Source organism: Xenopus laevis, chromosome 2L (genome assembly GCF_017654675.1).
Source record: "Xenopus laevis strain J_2021 chromosome 2L, Xenopus_laevis_v10.1, whole genome shotgun sequence".
Taxonomy (NCBI): domain Eukaryota; kingdom Metazoa; phylum Chordata; class Amphibia; order Anura; family Pipidae; genus Xenopus; species Xenopus laevis.
Genome location: NC_054373.1, coordinates 13,863,243 through 13,881,836, shown reverse-complemented (window position 1 = coordinate 13,881,836; position 18,594 = coordinate 13,863,243). Strand labels below are relative to the sequence as shown.

General features: G+C 42.8%; 1 protein-coding gene across 1 annotated transcript in view; it reads left to right on the top strand.

Annotated features, from left to right (window-relative positions):
- Nucleotides 1-18,594, top strand: part of LOC108707872 — a 47,512-nt gene that overhangs the window by 20,194 nt on the left and 8,724 nt on the right. The window contains exons 3-4 of the mRNA XM_018245927.2: nucleotides 1,516-15,528; nucleotides 17,743-17,909. Of these exons, the coding sequence (XP_018101416.2) occupies nucleotides 1,516-15,528; nucleotides 17,743-17,909 (14,180 nt within the window). The remainder of the gene's footprint in view (nucleotides 1-1,515; nucleotides 15,529-17,742; nucleotides 17,910-18,594) is intronic.

The window sequence follows — 18,594 nt, the reverse complement described above, 5'->3', positions numbered from 1 at the left end:
TCTCAATACATAAAGACCTGCTAAAAATCTTTTAAACATTAAATAAACTAAATAGGTTTATTTTGCTTCCAATATGGATTCATGCAGTTTTCTACTTTTTACTTAAAATGGGCACGGTGGGAGATGGCCTTCCTGTATTTCAGAGCTTTATGGATAACTGGTTATGAATTAAGGGTTCCCATGTTTGTTATAGTATTATATTTAAAAAAAAATTAAATTAACCTTTTCATTGAGACCCTTTTTTGCTTAATATCCAGGCTTAATATTCAATAGATTTCACGTTGTAATAACCTCAGTTATGTATTATAAATATCTGTGGGTACAGTTGTGTGCTTGTTTTTGGATAATTCATCCACATGAGCAACATGAAAGTCATTCCAAGGCTTTGAGGAGTAGATCCAAGATTCCAAGGATTTGGATATAATGGAAAAAAAAAGTAATGTTTTTCTAAAGCCCAATCATGGATTTTTATTTAAATGGGGAATGGCAGGGGGTTGGGGGTAAATGGACACTTCAAAATGGGATCAAGGTTAAGCTCTGATTCAAATTTTCTTACAATGATATATCTGAAATCAAAGATATGAATAATACATATGCTACAGAGTGTGGTGTGTTGCTATGTTTCACTGCATTGGTTCTATTAAACCAGCAGTTCTGAATGTATAGTTGGCCATGTGACATTAAAGAGATAATGACACCAGAAATTAAACACTTTTTTACATCTATCATAATATTGCCTTTGAAAGCTACTTATAACTTTGCCATAAAGTATTTGCACAATGCTTTTACATTACCTGTCTGATGCCCCATGTTCCTGTATGAGGGGGCACCATATTTGTGCAGCAGGAGTCCGTTCACATTAGGCTGAGATGGGACAGTCAGGTGTGCAAAACAGTCAGGTTTCGAAACTTCAACAAACAATTACAGCAAAAAACGATCAACATGACCTATAGGTAACTTTTAATGTTCATTCATATTTTAAAAAGTAGTTTTTAGTGTCAGTATCACGTTAAGAGGTCCTTGTGAGTATTAGAGCTTATCACTTTTTTGTTTTAAGACTGATATATGTGAATACCTTCTGTTTTAAGAAGACTCTTGGTACATGTCTTGCATTTGAGAGTAGTTCTTTCGCTCCTTTCAGTCCGTCTCACCCAAAAAACAATATGGAAATTTGCTATGGTTATCCAACCTTCAAGCAGATATTGTAGAAGTACATTTTTGTTGGATTGACCATTTATTGTCAACAATAATGGCTAGCTAGTGGGACTTCCTATGCTCAACTTTGAGTCATTATCAGCTATGTTTTACCACCAGTGAGCATTTGGAGGAGATTAGTTGCATGTACAAGAGATTTGTCGTGCTTAACTCATCATGAAAATTATAAACTTATCAAAGTGTTGGGGTAGTCCAAAAAAATTATAAATTAATCACCAATGCCATGTGTCAAGAAAAGAAACTAGTGTGTTTTTTTCTTTACAGTTATAAACTTATTGATGCTTTGTTTTTTATTTATAGACTTGGAAGAGGAATCTGCAGCAAAGGAGTTAAAAAGTGGTGAAGTTAGTTCTTCTGATGAAGTAAAGAAAGATGCATCACGAAAAAAGTCCAAAAAGCATAAAAAGCACAAAAGCAAGAAGAAAAAGAAGAAAAAGAAAAAAGAGAAAAGTGAGAAACGGTCAAAATCTGTTTCAAGTGTTGAGGACCAAGAGAGTGTTTCAGAACACAAAGCCGTATGGAAACCTGCATTTGGAACACCTCCAAAAGAAGACAGTAGAGTAGATGATTCAAAAGCAGGAAATACCGCTAAGGAAAATATTGAAATTGGTGTAAATTCTTGTGGATTTGTACAAGAAGAAAATTTGGCTTCTGACCAGATAACTCAAACTGTTGAAAAGGACACTTACATTGATTCAGAATTTTTTGGTCCTAAATGCCCTAATGAAATTAAAGGAATTATTTCTAAAAAAGACTCACCCCTTAAGGAAGGGGTGAGTAAAGAACTCTTTGAAGGATCAACCACGCATAAATCCAGTGAAAATAGCAAAACTCTCAAACAGAATGAAGTCACTGATACAATGGATAGCACAGTCAATGCACACTCAAAAGAAAAACATATTTTACCATCATCTAATTCTGGAAATGAATTGCAATTGGAACAAGAAAACATAGCTGTTTCACAAACCAAAAGTGTTGATTTAAATAATAAAAAATTGGACAGTATAGACAGTGCTCCAACAGCTTCCCTACCCCCCAATAATACTGTTCTACACTGTTCTGAGAAGAATAAACTTAAATGTCAGTCAAGATCTAGATCAACTAGCATAAGCAAACTGAGATCAGAAGAAACATGTTCAAGTTCTAAATCTGTAACAAAAAAGGACAAGTCTAGATCTAAGCCTATTGTTAAAGCCCCTCCCAAAAATAACATTGGCTCCAGTTCTCCTGGTATAGGACGCCGGTCAAGGTCCAGTTCTTTGGGCAGGAGGCAAAAGTCTCGCTCAAGCTCTGTAGGAAAAAGGAAATACTCTCATTCCAACTCTCCAGTGCAGAGAAGAAAATCACGCTCAAATACTCCTTGTCGGTCTAAATCCCCAATACGCAAATGGTGGTCAAAGTCAATAACCAAAAGAGAGAGGACAGTGTCCATTTCACCTGTAAGACGTCGCAGGTCAAGAACTAGATCTGTTGCCGGGAGACATAGGTCAAGAACTAGATCAGCTGCAAGGAAACATCGTTCAAGAACGAGATCAGTAGCAAGGAGGCATAGATCAAAAACAAGATCAGTTGCAAGGAGACACAATTCTGGGTCCAGATCTACAAGCAGCAGAAGAAAGTCTAGGTCCAGATCAGCAAGCAGGAGAAGACCACGATCTCAATCAGGTAGCAGGAGGCGGAAGTCAAGGTCTTTGTCAGTTTCCAGGAGAAAGAGATCACAGTCTAGGTCAGTTGCCAGAAGAGGGAAGTCTCGGTCAAGGTCTCTTACAAGAAGGAGGAGGTCCAGGTCTGGATCAGCAGCCAGAAGGAGGAGGAGGTTACGATCTGCATCAGATTCCAGGAGGCAGAGGTCAAGGTCTGGGTCAACTTCCAGAAGGCCGAGATCTAGGTCTGGATCTGCTGGCAGGAGACGGCGATCAAGGTCTAACTCTGCTGTCAGGAGAAGGAGGTCTAGGTCTGGATCTGCTGGCAGGAGACGCCGAGCAAGGTCTGGCTCTGTCAGGAGAAGGAGGTCGAGGTCTGAATCAGCTGGCAGAAGGCGGCGGTCAAGGTCTGGCTCGACCAGAAGGAGGCGGCGGTCGAGGTCAGGCTCGGCCGGTAGGAGGCGGCGGTCGAGGTCTGGCTCTGCCGCCAGGAGGCGCCGGTCAAGGTCTGGCTCTGCCGCCAGGAGGCGCCGGTCAAGGTCTGGCTCTGCCACCAGGAGGCGCCGGTCGAGGTCTGGCTCTGCTGCCAGGAGGCAGAGGACAGGATCTAGGTCAACTGCCAGAAGAAGAAAGTCAAGATCTTGCTCAGCTAAGTCTAGGTCTGGGTCGAAAAAAAGATCAACATCTAGATCAGTTGCTAAGAGAAACCGATCAAGATCTGCGTCACTTTCCAGGAGACGGAGAGCAAGGTCTGAGTCCATAACTAAAAAGCAGAGGTCAACGTCTAGGTCAGATTCCAAGAGAGAAAGATCTAGGTCAGGATCAGCTGCCAAGAGGCAACAATCAAGAAATGCATCAGCTGCAGAGAAGAAAAAAATAGAATCTAGTACAGCTGCTGAGAGGAGTATGTCTCGGTCTAGATCATCTTCTCAAAGACGGAGATCACAATCTGCAGCAGGAAGCAGAAGGTCCAGATCCACATCTGATGCGAGGAAACGAAAGTCAAGATCCAGATCATCTAAAAAATCCTATGAGCATTCACCAGATCATAAAGTAGATAATTTGGAACTAAAAATGAAATCCTCAGGATCAGATGATAACTCAAAAGTCAGTAAGGAACAAACAGAGTCTTTAAACTCAATAATTTGCCTCAAAAATATTACAGATGAGCAAACCGTCCTAGGGAAGTCTGCCTCTTTAACTGAATGTTCTGATAAGGATCCGCTCTCCTGGGCAGAAATAGCTACAGAACCTCTCAAACACAGTACAGACTCAGATCATCAAATTATCAATTCTGATTTGTTTGACAGCAGTGCCACTAGAAGACCAGACCCTCCTAGTGAAAGTATCTGTGATGCCAATGATGAATCAAACCAGATGGAAGTTGCTATGGAACTGGACAGCTGCCATTCCGATTCAGATAAATTTAGCACAACAGAGGAGGAATGTGTTTTATCAGATGTTTTTAACAAAGTTCCCGATGACTTTTGTTCATTAAAAACTTTTGAGCCTTATACAACTTCAGATATTGTTACACAGTGTTTTTCTGAACAAGAGCCTAATGCTTCTCAAAGCAAAGTTACAGTGTTCAACTCGTATTTAAGTGTTGATGAATCTGTCAATTTGTGTCCAAAATCTGAAGACAAACCGTTTGATTTAGAAACGACGAACAAGCAGCAGTGCACTACCACTTCTTTTACTGTGGAAGAACTGACTCAGTACAATACTATGCCAAATGCTTTACCCGAGTTTTTGCAGACACCCGAATCTCGAACATGTTCAGAGACAAAAATCAATAATTCAAGAGCCACAGATATGCCAGATTCCGCTGTGTCAGATAGACCGGAAAATATGAATTTACATTTGTTCAAAGACCAAACTTCTGTAGGCTCTTTACAGATAAATCAATCTAAAACAGTGTCGGGCACAGATGTTTGTTTGCTTGGTGATAAGAAAAGTCCTGTGGTTATACCTGCACCAGAAAATTCTGCTGAAGTTGTTGCCATTCAGTCTGTCAGTGACACACTGTTCACAGACCATAGTCACCCTGGTATTTCAGCTCAAACCAGACTAAATGCTAATGCTTTGTCGAAGGAAAAACTATATGATCAGAAAGAGGACTCTTTTTATGACCTTGAATTTTCTAATCGTAATGCAGCTGTAATGCAAAACAGTCCTAAAAGCTTTCAGACAGATGTGTCATCTGAGCAGCACTTTCAGGAAGGGACATTATGTTCTGCTGTTGACGTTTGCACCAGTGGCATGGATCAAAATTTTGAAACTGAAACGTTATCTAAAAAACAACTGATGGAATCTAGTAAAACATCAAAGCTTTCAAAAGACCAGAAGCTTACAGTTGACAATGAGGATATACAGTCTGTTAAAAAGTTAATTTTGCAACATACACCAAATTTAGAAAGCGCAAAAAACATAACTCATTCTATTGACAAGTTTCCTACAGTTGAGAAACCAATTTGCAAAGGCTCTCTGTCTTCTTACCATCTTGTTGAAAACTTATCAACAGTCAACACTGCGCAGAGAGGATTTCAGTTGCATGGTAGTATACACATAAAACCTGATCGATCTAAAGCACAAACCAAACCGTTATCACATGGCTTTCCTGAAATGTTTGAACAGTCCAAAAACACTCATGATCTTGAAATCATTAAAAGTAATGCTGCTGATTGTACTGATCTCCAGGACACTACCCAAAGTGGCAGATTTAAGGACAGCCGTACTGATTTTGAACTGACTGTGTTATCTGAATTGCCATCTGCTGTGTCCAAAGGGCATCCTTTACAGATAAACTCCGAACTTAAAGGAAAGGAAGATTCTGTACAAAATATTGGAGAATACAAAAATGAAATGAAATCGCCCATTCGGCAAGTTAATATAGTTAATCCAAACATAAATTCTCTGCCTTCATACTTGCCATCTATGGAGACTGAGTTAGCAAGTTCAAAAGAAAAAAACGTCTGCCCTGAAATAAGGAAACCTGAAACAGATATACTGGTTAATCCTCTTGTTCCTGACGTTGTTCAGCAGTTTCCTCAGAATCAAGATGATGGTTTCTGTTTTTTAACAAAAGTGGAACATAATTCTATTAAAAATATCATTTATGAACATTCATCTGCTGAGAGTCGCACAGTTAAACAAAAACTTGTCCAAGAGGGTACAAAGAAACATTCATACATTGCCTCTGGAGAAGAGCTTCCTATTTCGGAGTCTGCTAAAGAAATATCAACCGTTACACCTGAGAAATTTTCAGAGTGCAGTCAACTAAAACCTTGTAGAGTAGATAACTTTATAGAGCCAACAGATGAGCAAACTACAACGGCTACTATAGACAAACAAGACTTCTCAAATGTTGAGTCAGTAAAAGAACATCTGTCAGATAAATCAAGTTCTACTGGCACACATAATGTTAAAGAAAGCTACTCTAATACAATCTCTCTGGATAGTTCTACTCCTACCTCAGATTTTAAAAATTCTGTCTCTGCAGTCACTGATATAACCAGGGGGAGTAGTCAAAATACGTTAAAGACTGGTTTACCTGATGTTTGTTCTTATTCTTGGCAAAGTAATTCAAAACAGAAGTGCAGTGATGATCAAAAGATCTTGGAATCAAATTTGACAAGAGTAAGTCGTTCGGGTGCAAATAGTAATCATCTGGAAATAAACAGCTCAAAGTCAAATCAGTCCAATAAATATGAAGATCCTGCTTCAAATTCTGAAGTCACTCATTCACAGTCAAACTCACAAGCACCTACTGGTCAAGTTCAATCTGATGAAATTATTGCACAAAGGTATATATCCTCAGTACCACTGAACTTTAAATTTAGCAGGACCTTTAAGCCTTTAAGCATATCTGCTCTTCATGATAATGCTCATACAAGCAATTCTATTGTAAGTCAGAATTCTAAACAAAATCTTTTAACTGACTCAGAAACATTGCTTTCAAGTAAATCTTCAACTCTAGAGCCATCAAAGACAATTATCCTTCCCCCAGAGTCGAATGCCTTGTCTGTCCCAGAGCCAGCAGAGTCTTGCGACTTGTCTCTGCATCATCAGCCTGAGTCTAGTGGACAGTCGGTCTCTGTTTCATGTACTGAGGTAGAACCTTGTCAAATGGATGCCATAGCAGACCCTTCCTTTTCAACAGTCAAGCCTGCTTTCCCACATCTTTCAAATCCTTTAACAAAGGGTGTCAAGCAAAGGCAGTATCGTTCAAGGTCTATGGCCCAAGATAGCAGGTCACCATCTGTGGATCACAACAAATCACCTTCCAAATCTGGTTCCAGGAAAAGGAGGTCACATTCCAAATCACGAAAAAGACGCTCTCGTTCAAAATCTTTGAAGGGTAAACATAGCAGCTCCAGTCAAGGCAGAAAAAGACGATCTCGGTCTAAAACCAGAAAAAGGCAATCCCCTTCAAAGCCATCCTCCAAAAGGAGACGCTCTCGTTCCAAATCAGTTAGACAGCAGTCTAGGTCACAATCACGTGACAAGAGCAGGCGTTCCCGGTCAAAATCAACAGGTCGCCGAAAGCAATTGAGCTCCAAATCACCGACCAGGAAAAAACGCTCTCATTCTAGATCAGATACTAGAAGGAGGCGTTCAAGAAAGACCTCTCGTTCTAAGTCACCAGTTTGGAGAAATCGCTCCCATTCTAAATCTGTGTCAAAAAGTCCCTCAAAATCTGCATCACAGAGACGTCATTCAAAATCAAAACTACCAAAGAGCTATTCATATTCAAGTTCTAGGTCTGCATCTCCTGTTAAACATTCTAGAAGAAGAAATTCTTCATCAAAGTCACCAACTACAAGGCGTAGCAGCCGTTCAAGATCACGTGGACGCTGGGGCAATTCCAGGTCCAGCAGAAGAGGTCGAAGTTCTCGGTCTGCCTCGAGAAGGAATCGCTCTCGTTCAGGGTCTCAGCGGTCACGCTCCCTTTCGGACAAGAATCACAGAGGGTCCAGATCACCAATACATAAAAGACATTCACGTTCACAGACCAAACTGGATAAATCTCCTTTAAGGAAACCACCATCAAAATCTACATCACCACCACCACCTAAAAAAACTACACAGTTAAAATCTACAGCGTTCAAGCATAGCATTGGTTTAAAGTCCCTTATTCAAAAACAGCTTTCTCAAGCAAAATTACAGAGCTCCAACAGTAAGTTATCTTCTAAGGAGCAGTTGCCAGCTGCAAGTCTAGCTACAACAACACCGTTGCCAGCATCTAGTCTTCCTGCTAAAACTCAGGTACTTGTGCCTAACATACAATCTAAAACAAGGTTGCCTGAAACAAACATGAATGCTAAAGTATGGCCACCTCTTTCCAACCAGCCACAAAAAACTCAGTTGCCGCTGCCCAGCAAGGATACAAGAACACTACTGCCTGTTCTGAACACAAATGCAAGAGCACAGCAGCACATAACTGACCTCGCTACAGAAACGCAGTGGCCTGTTGCAGATCTAACCACTGGAGCACAGTGGCCCATGCCTGATATGGCAACAGGAGGGCATTGGGCCCTATCTGATATGACAGCTGCAGGACACTGGACCATGCCAGACATGACATCTGCAGGCCAATGGGCTATGCCTGATATGTCATCAGGATCACAGTGGCCATTGAGCGATATGACTTCTAGCCCACATTGGCCTCTGTCTGACATGTCCACTGCAACACAGTGGCCTGTATCTGATCTTTCCTCTGGAACACAGTGGCCTGCATCAAACCTTTCTTCTGGCGCACATTGGCCTGTGTCTGATTTGGCAACAGGAGCTCAGTGGCACATGCCAGACTTAGGTGTTGGAACACAGTGGCATATGCCGGACTTAACTGCTGGGATGTCAATGCCTGAATTGACAGCAAGCACTGCAATGCCTGACTTGGCTCCAACTATCCAGATGCCCGATTTGCCCCCAGGTATCTCAGTGACTGACTTGGCCCCTCCTCCAGCACCCATGCCAGACTTGGCCCCTCCTCCAGCACCCATGCCAGACGTGGCCCCTCCTCCAGCACCCATGCCAGACGTGGCCCCTCCTCCAGCACCCATGCCAGACTTGGCCCCTCCTCCAGCACCCATGCCAGACGTGGCCCCTCCTCCAGCCCCACTGCCAGACTTGGCCCCTCCTCCAGCCCCACTGCCAGACTTGGCCCCTCCTCCAGCCCCACTGCCAGACTTGGCCCCTCCTCCAGCCCCACTGCCAGACTTGGCCCCTCCTCCAGCCCCACTGCCAGACTTGGCTCCTCCTCCAGCTCCACTGCCAGACTTGGCTCCTCCTCCAGCCCCACTGCCAGACCTGGCTCCTCTTCCAGCCACACTGCCAGACCTGGCTCCTCCTCCAGCCCCACTGCCAGACCTGGCTCCTCCTCCAGCCCCACTGCCAGACCTGGCTCCTCCTCCAGCCCCACTGCCAGACCTGGCTCCACCTCCAGCCCCACTGCCAGACCTGGCTCCACCTCCAGCCCCACTGCCAGGCTTGGCTCCACCTCCAGCCCCACTGCCAGACCTGGCTCCACCTCCAGCCTCACTGCCAGACCTGGCTCCACCTCCAGCCCCACTGCCAGACTTGGCTCCATCTTTATCCCCTTTGCTAGACTTGGCTCCTCCTCCAGCTCCCTTACCGGATTTGGCTCCAGCTACCTTACCAGATTTGGCTCCTCCAGCCTTGTTGCCAGATCTGGCTCCTTCAGCCCCCTTGCCTGACATGAACCCTCATTTATCCCCCTTACCTGATGTGGCTCCTCTTCCAGTCCCTTTGCCTTACTTCGCTCCTCCTGCTCCGTTGCTTGACTTTGCTCCAACCCCGATGCCTGACTTGGCCCCTCCTCCACCTATGATGCCTGACTTGGCCTCTCCTCCACCTCTGATGCTTGACTTGGCCCCTCCTCCACCTCTGATGCCCGACTTGGCCCCTCCTCCACCTCTGATGCCCGACTTAGCGCCTCCCCCAGCACCACCAGTCCCGATTAACCATTTGACTTCACTAGCCAAAATGCCTGGTTTGCCCATTTCTCCAGCTCCAGTACCACACTTAGCTTCTGCAGCCCAGATGCCTGACTTGGCTCCTGCACCAACTCCATCTCTGATCTCTGACTTGTCTCTTTCTTCAGGCCAGATGCCTGACTTGGCTCCTGAAGTGACTCCAGCACCATTACCTGACTTGGCCCCCTCACATTTGTTGGCTCAACCATTTTTTCTGCCTCTGAATGAATCGGTTGATGATAATCAAAATGCTTATTTGAGTGAAGATACTACTAAATGTGCTAACAAAGCTGTTGACAGTAATCAGTTTGTATTTTCTGATAAATTGGTTAAACCTGGCCTCTCCATTGCAGCTAAATATCCTGAAATAAATGAGAAATTGCTGCAGGATCAGCCTTCTGAACACTGTGAAGCTGTGCCTGTTGCAGCAGAGACTAGTGCTGGTTGTGACTTACTTAAGGAATCCTATGACAAATCCATTCATCCTCTGCCTGACATAGCTCTAGTTCTTCCTAATAACACCAAGCCAACTGTACTTTCTACTAGTCCTTACAAGCCTGTGTCAACTGAATTGTCGGCCAGCACTAATGACTACCCTCTTGTGCAGCTCAGTGACAAACCCAGTTTGTTATTGCTTCACAAATCCTTTGATGAACCTTGCCACCCACAAAGGAAGGAGTGTCCTGCATCCATTGCAGACTGTCTAAGGGGAAGCTCAAGTGGCAGTTTGGAGTACTCTCTGCAACGCAAACATGAAGAACACTCCAGTCACATCCAGTTAAATGAGTATGGTCGATTAACCCCTTTAAATGAACCTTGTGTGAGCCTTCAGCATTCCCAAATTATTGAGCCATGTGAAAGTTCTAGTCCGATACTCTCAGAAGGGGCAAGTCATTCCAGCTCCCTTCCAGAAGATTCTTGTTTTGTCCCTAACCAGCCCTTACAGGATGGCAATATCGTTTTCAGTGAACGACCATTACAGCATCAGTCATGTATCTCACTTTTCCCTCCTGAGAAAGACAAGCCATGTTTGAGTCCTGACCAGCACCTGGAGATCAGTGTAAGGCCCCACTTTCTTCAGCAGTCAAATACAACTCCTAATCGGCTTCAATTGCCTGCAACGGCCATGATTCAAGCAACATATCATGAACAGTCTTTACTACATAGAGTTGAGAATTCTGACCAGCTGGAAGATGCCAAACTTTATGAAAGTTCTGATAAACCCTCTGCGAGCCCTAGCCTGTACAGTGATAATGCAAATGAGGAGCTGAAGGTTGCTGACCCTCTAGGGAGACATGTCCGGCATACATCTGAGGAACAAAGTACTACGCAGCCTCTGCCAGATGAACTGTTTATAAAGAATGATGACCCTCTTTCAGACAAATGCTATGTTTGCCCCAGTGTTCCTTCAATAGGTGATGGCAGTATTAATATGGAGAACTTTGATCTGGATATAAAACCTGAGAATCCTGATCAGCCCCTGCAAAACAAATATTGTGATCGCTCCAAGAGGCAACTGATTGAACTTGCAAACAGTGTCCCGTCCCTTCAGACATCATACATAAACACTGACCAATTTGCAACAGTTGAACAGTATGGGTTTTCTGATAAGCGGCAGCCCAATGAAGACATTGTGAACACTGATCCTGTGATAGATAAATCCATCTTGAGCCTACAAGAACCTGTTCCTCCTCAACCTTGTGAGATCCTCAAAGATGCACTGTCACCTAAGCTCAGTGCAATATCTGACCAGCACCTAAATCTTGGTCCTTCTGAGACCTGTATGACCTCTAAACAGCATTTTGACCTTTGCAAGAGTCCCAATCAACTCCAGACACATGAGCCATGTATAGTTATTGATCACTCCTTTGTTAGAGCTGAACAGCCTATGCTTTCTGACGATGCCTGGAAAAATCCTGAACAGTGCCCACCTATTGAACCTTGCCTTCCAGCTGCAGACTGGGAAAGACCTCTCCCAGCCTTGTGCTCTGAAACCTGGCCAACTGCTAAATATATCCAGCTTAGTAAGCCCACTGTGCATGATGAGCCCGGAGATGGCTTTAGCCAGGCCCTACCACAAGCTAGTCAAGTCCAATCCATGCTTGTCCAAGCCTGCGCCAGTCCCTTACCTCCCATTTCTGATAAACCTAGTGCCACCACTGTGCAGCCACTGTCTGAGAAATCCAATTCCAGCCTATGCCAAAATGTTTCTGATGATCGTTGCACAAACTTACACCAGTCTGTAGCTGCAGAACTGTCCGACAGTGAACCATCCCATGATCTTGTACAGCCCTATGGAAAGTCTGATCAGGTGATTTTACCCTCTACCGGTGTGATCCCCAGGGTGCAGAAGCCTTTGATAAATCATGAACACATTTTGTCAGAGGGAGCTCATCTTCAGCTGGCTTCTGTTGAACTCCTACCTTCCATTCCTATCTCTGATCAGTCTCAATATCTGAAGCCTGATGCTAGCCCTATTCAGAGTGATCCATGCTCCAGTCCTGACATTACTCCAGAGTACTCTCTTTCAGCAACTGAAACACTGTTGCGAAGACCCTGTGCCAGTTCCCCCAGCATGTTTCAGGAAGAGCACAGTGAGAGTTCTGATCACCTAACTGAAAATGAGCAGTATACAAGCCCACAGTATACCTTAGTGGATAAAAACTATGGAAGCCCTCTCACCCCAGAGTCTGTTCAAATATCTGAAACCCCTCTTATGGGGAATGAGCTTTCTTTGAGTTCTTCCCAACCTCAGCAGGTTGACCAGTCTGTGAACCCCAATCTGACTGATTATTCCAATGAGACCCCTCTGCTGGTTAAAATAATTCCTAAACCGTGTCAGTCCGTGAAACCTGAAGCCTCCGAAAGCCAAGAGGCTTCAACCCCTATACTAACTGTATCTAAAAATTCTGTTTTGTGCATTGATGCTAATATGCATTTGGAACCCCAAACAATTTCAGTGGATCCAATATCGAGCTTGCCCTTTGATACCACCTTTCCTCTTGTGGAAAAATCTGTCACGGACAAAATGGAATATATTAAATCCTTTGAGAAAAAAGACAATACAAAACAGCATGCAACGGAGGAGTTAATATTGCATTCAAAGGCCATGCCCTCTGTAGAACAGTATACAGATAGAGGAGAGCCCGTAACGACGCTAGGCAAGTCTGAGGAAAGTTTTCATGTTGAGAATTGTTTCAGAATTACTCCACCAGATTTGTTTCCTTATGACTCTGAGCAGCCAGCTGTTCCACATGACCCCTCTGCATTAGAGCAGACTGCTTGCAATTGTCAGCCACCACCGGAACTGCTGCCATATGATTCTGAGCAACCTGCAAACTCCTACCTGGGTTCATCTGAGACTCAGTCTGAACAGGCTTCTCTCGTCTTTCACGCACCACCTGAGCTGCTGCCTTATGATTCTGACCAGCCTACTGTACTGCATACAAACAGCAATGAAATACCTTCCATTAATCTACCTGCAAGCCTTTCTCAGGCTGAGCTCACTTCCCAAAAAAGTTCTGTTCCTGATTCTCTTCATTTACATGAATCCGTTCCTGTGAATTTTCAGTCAGAGGAGGAACAGCAAAGTACTCAAGAACTACAAACAACCCAAGTTTTACTTGAATCTGGAAGCATTGCTAATTTGTCTGAATCTCCTATGGACATCGCTCATGAGCAGTTGGAATGTGTAAATGCTGCCAGCTATCAGTCTGATGTTTCATATACTCCCATCTATATGACATTACACTCTAAAGAATGTAATTTAACCACTCAAATATCCTCTGAGAACATAAAATCCATAAATGAATCTTCTGAAAAGCATTTTTCTTCAGAGTTACCCATTGTTTCACCAGAGTTCACCAATGAAGAACATATTGATTTTAATCAGATGCAGTCTAATTATGTGAAGCCAGTTGAAACATCAGAATCTGTTGGAGAGGATGCTTGTATAACTGAATTACCCACTGAGCTTCCTATAGCTGGGAAGCCACATGTGACAGAATTAGCTTCTAAACTATCTGCAGCTTCTAAAGCTCTTGAGCATCGTCTTTCCTTATCAGAATTTGCTACAAATGCTGAACTATCTGCCTCTTTAACAGGCCAGCAACCTTTATTAACTGAGCTATCATTATCTACAGAGAGTCAAGTAAGTGAAATTTCCATGGCTGGTGAATCAGTCACAACTTTTGAACAAAGTAACATTCCTGCCTTAAAAGAGTCTTCAGTTCTTCTGCCAGATGCAACTTGCAAACGGCCACGTTCTAAGTCTATAAACAGGACAAATTCACGGTCTCAATCTATATCTAGGTTGAGGGATTCACGATCTAAATCTGTCACAAGGATGAAGCATTCACGGTCAAAGTCCAGAACCAGAAAAAGATCGAGATCCAAATCAGCCACATCAGGGAAAAGGTCTCGTTCTAAGTCAGTTGCAAAAAGGCAAAGGTCACACTCAAAGTCAGCCTTACAAAGCAAAAGGTCACGCTCAAAGTCTGCAACAAGAAGATCACGTTCAAAGTCATATATGCAGAGGAGGCATTCACGGTCAAAATCTACTACACGCAAGAAGCGGTCACGATCTAAATCCAATACCGGCAAAAGACGCTCTCTCTCGAGATCTGCTGGACGCAAAAGGCGCTCCCGTTCAAGGTCTGTTGGTCGTAAAAGACGTTCTCGCTCAAAGTCTCCAGTACGCAAAAGGCGTTCTCGGTCTCAATCTACTGCACGCAAAAGGCGATCAAGGTCAAAGTCAGCTGGGCGCAAAAAACGTTCACGCTCCAAGTCTAATGGCCGGAAGAGACGTTCACGCTCCACTTCTGCAGCTCGGAGAAGGCGCTCACGATCTGTAACAATGGCTCACCGCAGGCGTTCCAGCTCAGCATCTGCAGCCCATAGGCGAAGGTCCCGCTCAACATCTGTAGTTCGAAGGAGGCGATCTCGCTCATCTTCAGTTGCCAGGAGGAGGCGCTCCCGCTCAGTGTCAGCTGGTCCCAAAAGGACTTCCCGCTCCTTGTCTGTTTCTAAGAGAAGACGATCCTGGTCCAAATCTGTGTTGAGAAGGAGACGCTCCCGCTCACCATCTGGGTCTAGAAGAAGGCGGTCCCGCTCAGCATCTGTGGGAAGAAGAAGGAGGTCTCGCTCAACATCTGTAACTCGCAAAGGTCGCTCACGCTCAGTATCTGTTGCCCACAGAAGGCGCTCACGCTCAACATCTGAAGCCTGCAAAAAGCGTTCACGTTCTGTGTCTGCAACAAGAAAGAGGCGTTCTGCTTCTATATCATTGACTCCAAAATCGCCAACTTACAAGTCATCTGCCGTGTCAAGATCAGATCGATCTCGAAGTCATTCACAGAGTAATATTCTTCGTAAACGGAAAACACGGTCAAGATCTTCTTCAAGAGACAAAAATAAACTGAGTGAAAAAAGACGAAGAAGATCAAACTCTAAAGACCACTATAATATCAAATCTAGGCGCAGAAGTCGAACACCTCCAAGGCGGAAAAAATCAAGATCTCCTATAAAAAGAATGTCACCTGTTAGGAGAAGGCGATCAAGGTCCACCATAAGGAGAAAAAGCTTCAGCAGGTCTCCTGTTCGCCGGAAACGATCAAGATCTCGGGACAAATCTCTGGACTCCAGCAGGTCACCTAAACGCCTCACTGACCTTGGTGAGTTTACTCTTTTTTTTTTTTTTCTCATAAACTTGTTTGTTATTTTGAGACTAGCCTTTTGAAAGAAGATAAGCTATGGATTCACTAGTGAATGATCCTATATTTACCAATTATCTATTGGACAGGTTTGACAGTAAAGTTCTCACTGCTCATACCCCCATTATTATGTAATAGCTGGCTAGGGTACCGCATGATCGTGTCAGCCAGTTTGGCCTAGCACATATGTAGCAGATACTCGCTTGTATAGCAAATTCTGTTAATGACCAAATCTTTGTTTATGACCATCTTAAGGCTGGATAATTACTAAAGGTGGCCATACACTTTACAATTAATTCCTAAGGATTGTTGGTTTTCATTACTAATGTTAAGAGCTGAATCATTGTATATACAGGTAGAAACAATAGAATTCTACCACTATCTGACGATTCAGCGGTATATCCTGCCGATGTTCGCGCACCTTCAAAGACGCCCAATAACATTTTTCAATCTTTAAAGAGATGACCGATATCCAAGGCTCTTGCCGATATTGGTCGCCTTGTTTCCTGCCATACACACCGGATACCGTATATACCCGAGTATAAGCCGAGTTTCTCAGCCCCCAATATATGCTGAAAAACTCTACCTCGGCTTATACTCGGGGCAAGCGCATAAACAGTCGCCGGCGTCTAAGAATAGTCGCTGCGTCCAAGAATAGTCTCCAAGAATATTCGCCGGCGTCCAGGAATGGTCGCCGGCATCCACAAACGAGACGCCGGCACCTCCAATGGGAGCAGAAACCCTCAATTTTTTGATTGAAACTTACCAGAAGCTGCTGCATTTCTCACCCTAGGCTTATACTCGAGTGAATAAGCTTTCCCAGTTTTTGGAGGTAAAATTAGGTACTTCGGCTTATACTCGGGACGGCTTATACTCGAGTATATACGGTATCTCTATATGTGTTTGGCCACCTTTAGACTAGAATTCAGACTTTTTGGGTTTAGGCTCCTTTTGTTGCTCATGATTTGTTAAGCAGATATGCTAAAACATGCTTGTAAGAACTTGTCTTGTTTGCCCTTTAAAATTCTATTTTTTTTGTACATTTTCATTTGTTTTGTATTGATTTGATTTTCTTCATTTTGTTGGGTCCCATGGCATCTGCAGTAGGTCGGTTCCATATATTCATTACTCTTTCAACAAGCATTTCTTTATGTTGCCTTTCGATTTTTCACCCTCTGACTTCATGCTGCACTCTGTAGTTTTAGCTTTTGTTCCGCTGCCAGAAAATGCTTCCCTCTTTAAATCTTAATTCTCTTCTTATTATTGTATTCATCTACTGTGATGTCTTTCTCTTCCAACCTGTATATTTTAAGAAGATTGGCGCCTTTTTTTTTTTTTTAAATATATATTCAGTAGTTCCTTTGCACGGACCCCCAACTCCGTTATCCAGTAAGCTCCTAATTACGGGATGACCATCTCCCATAGACTCCATTATAATCAAATAACTCAAATTTTTAAAAATGATTTCCCTCTTCTCTGTAATAATAAAACAGTAGCTTGTACTGGATCCCAACTAAGATATAATTAATCCTTATCGGAAGCAAAACCGGCCTATTGGGTTTATTTAAAATTGAAATTATTATTAAAGGGATGCTGACACGGGAAAATATGTTTTATCAAAACGCATCAGTTAATAGTGCTGCTCAGCAGAATTCTGCACTGAAATCCATTTTTCAAAAGAGCAAACAGATTTTATTACATTTTGAAATCTGACATGGGGTTTGACATATTGTCATTTTCCCAGCTGCCTCCTGTCATCAAAGGGATGGTTTTGCTTCCAATAAGGATTAATTATATCTTAGTTTGGATCAGATGCAAGGTACTGTTTTTATTTTATTATTATCCAAAATGCTTGAGACCTGGGGGTTTCCGGGTAACGGAATTTGGATCTTCATACCTTATGTCTACTAAAAAATAAAACATGAAAACCCAATAGGCTGGTTTTGCTTCCAATAAGGATTAATTATATCTTAGTTGGGATCAAGTACAAGCTACTGTTTTATTATTACAGGGAAAAAGGAAATAATTTAAAAAATATGGATTATTTGGATAAAACGGAGTCTATGGGAGACTGCCTTTCCGTGATTCAGAGCTTTCTGGATAACTGGTCTCCAGATAATGGATGGATAAAAACTGAATGCAATTTTTTTTTTGTAACAATCCCTTCTCTTTCAGATAAAGCTCAGCTTCTTGAAATCGCTAAAGCGAATGCTGCCGCTATGTGCGCTAAGGCAGGTATGCCACTACCATCAAGCTTAAAGCCTGTAATCACACCTGCCACTCCTTCGGAAGATAAAAATACCGTTCGCGCTTACGGCAATACCATTCAAGAACTTACTGAGGTGAGTTGCTGTAAAAGGCGTAAACTTGTATTTATGAGGTAATATGAATCTGTGCTAGATTCGACTATTTACAGGCTGTGTATGACCATATTTTGCCTTTAAATAAACTTTAGTATGATGTAAGGAGTGATATTCTGAGACTGGTTTTCATTTTTCATTTGTGGTTTTTGAGCTATTTAGCTTTTTATTCAGCAGCTCTCCAGTTTGCAGTTTCAATCTGGTTGCTAGGGTCCAAATTACCCTAGTAACCATACATTGATTTAAATAAGAAATCCAATATACTGCAGCACACTGCAATTTGTATAAAATTCAAAAGTGTACTTTATTGGCTCAAATATGAGCAGACATGAATTTAAATAAGAGACTGGAATGTGAATAGGAGAGGGGCTGTATAGAAAAATGAGCAATAAAAAGCAATAACAATAAATGTGTAGCCTTACAGAGCATATGGTTTTTAGATGGGTGTCAGTGACCCCCACTTGAAAGCTTAAAATAATGTAAAAACTATATAAAAAAAAACAAACAACGAAGACCTATTGAAAAGTTGCTTAGAATTAGCCTTTCTATAACATACTAAAAGTTAAATTAAAGTTGAGCTACCCCTTTAATGCATAGTATATTGTAGTATACTTGCTCATGATTTCAGTCATAGGGCTTACATTGAAAGCCTCCCTTTGACAATGTT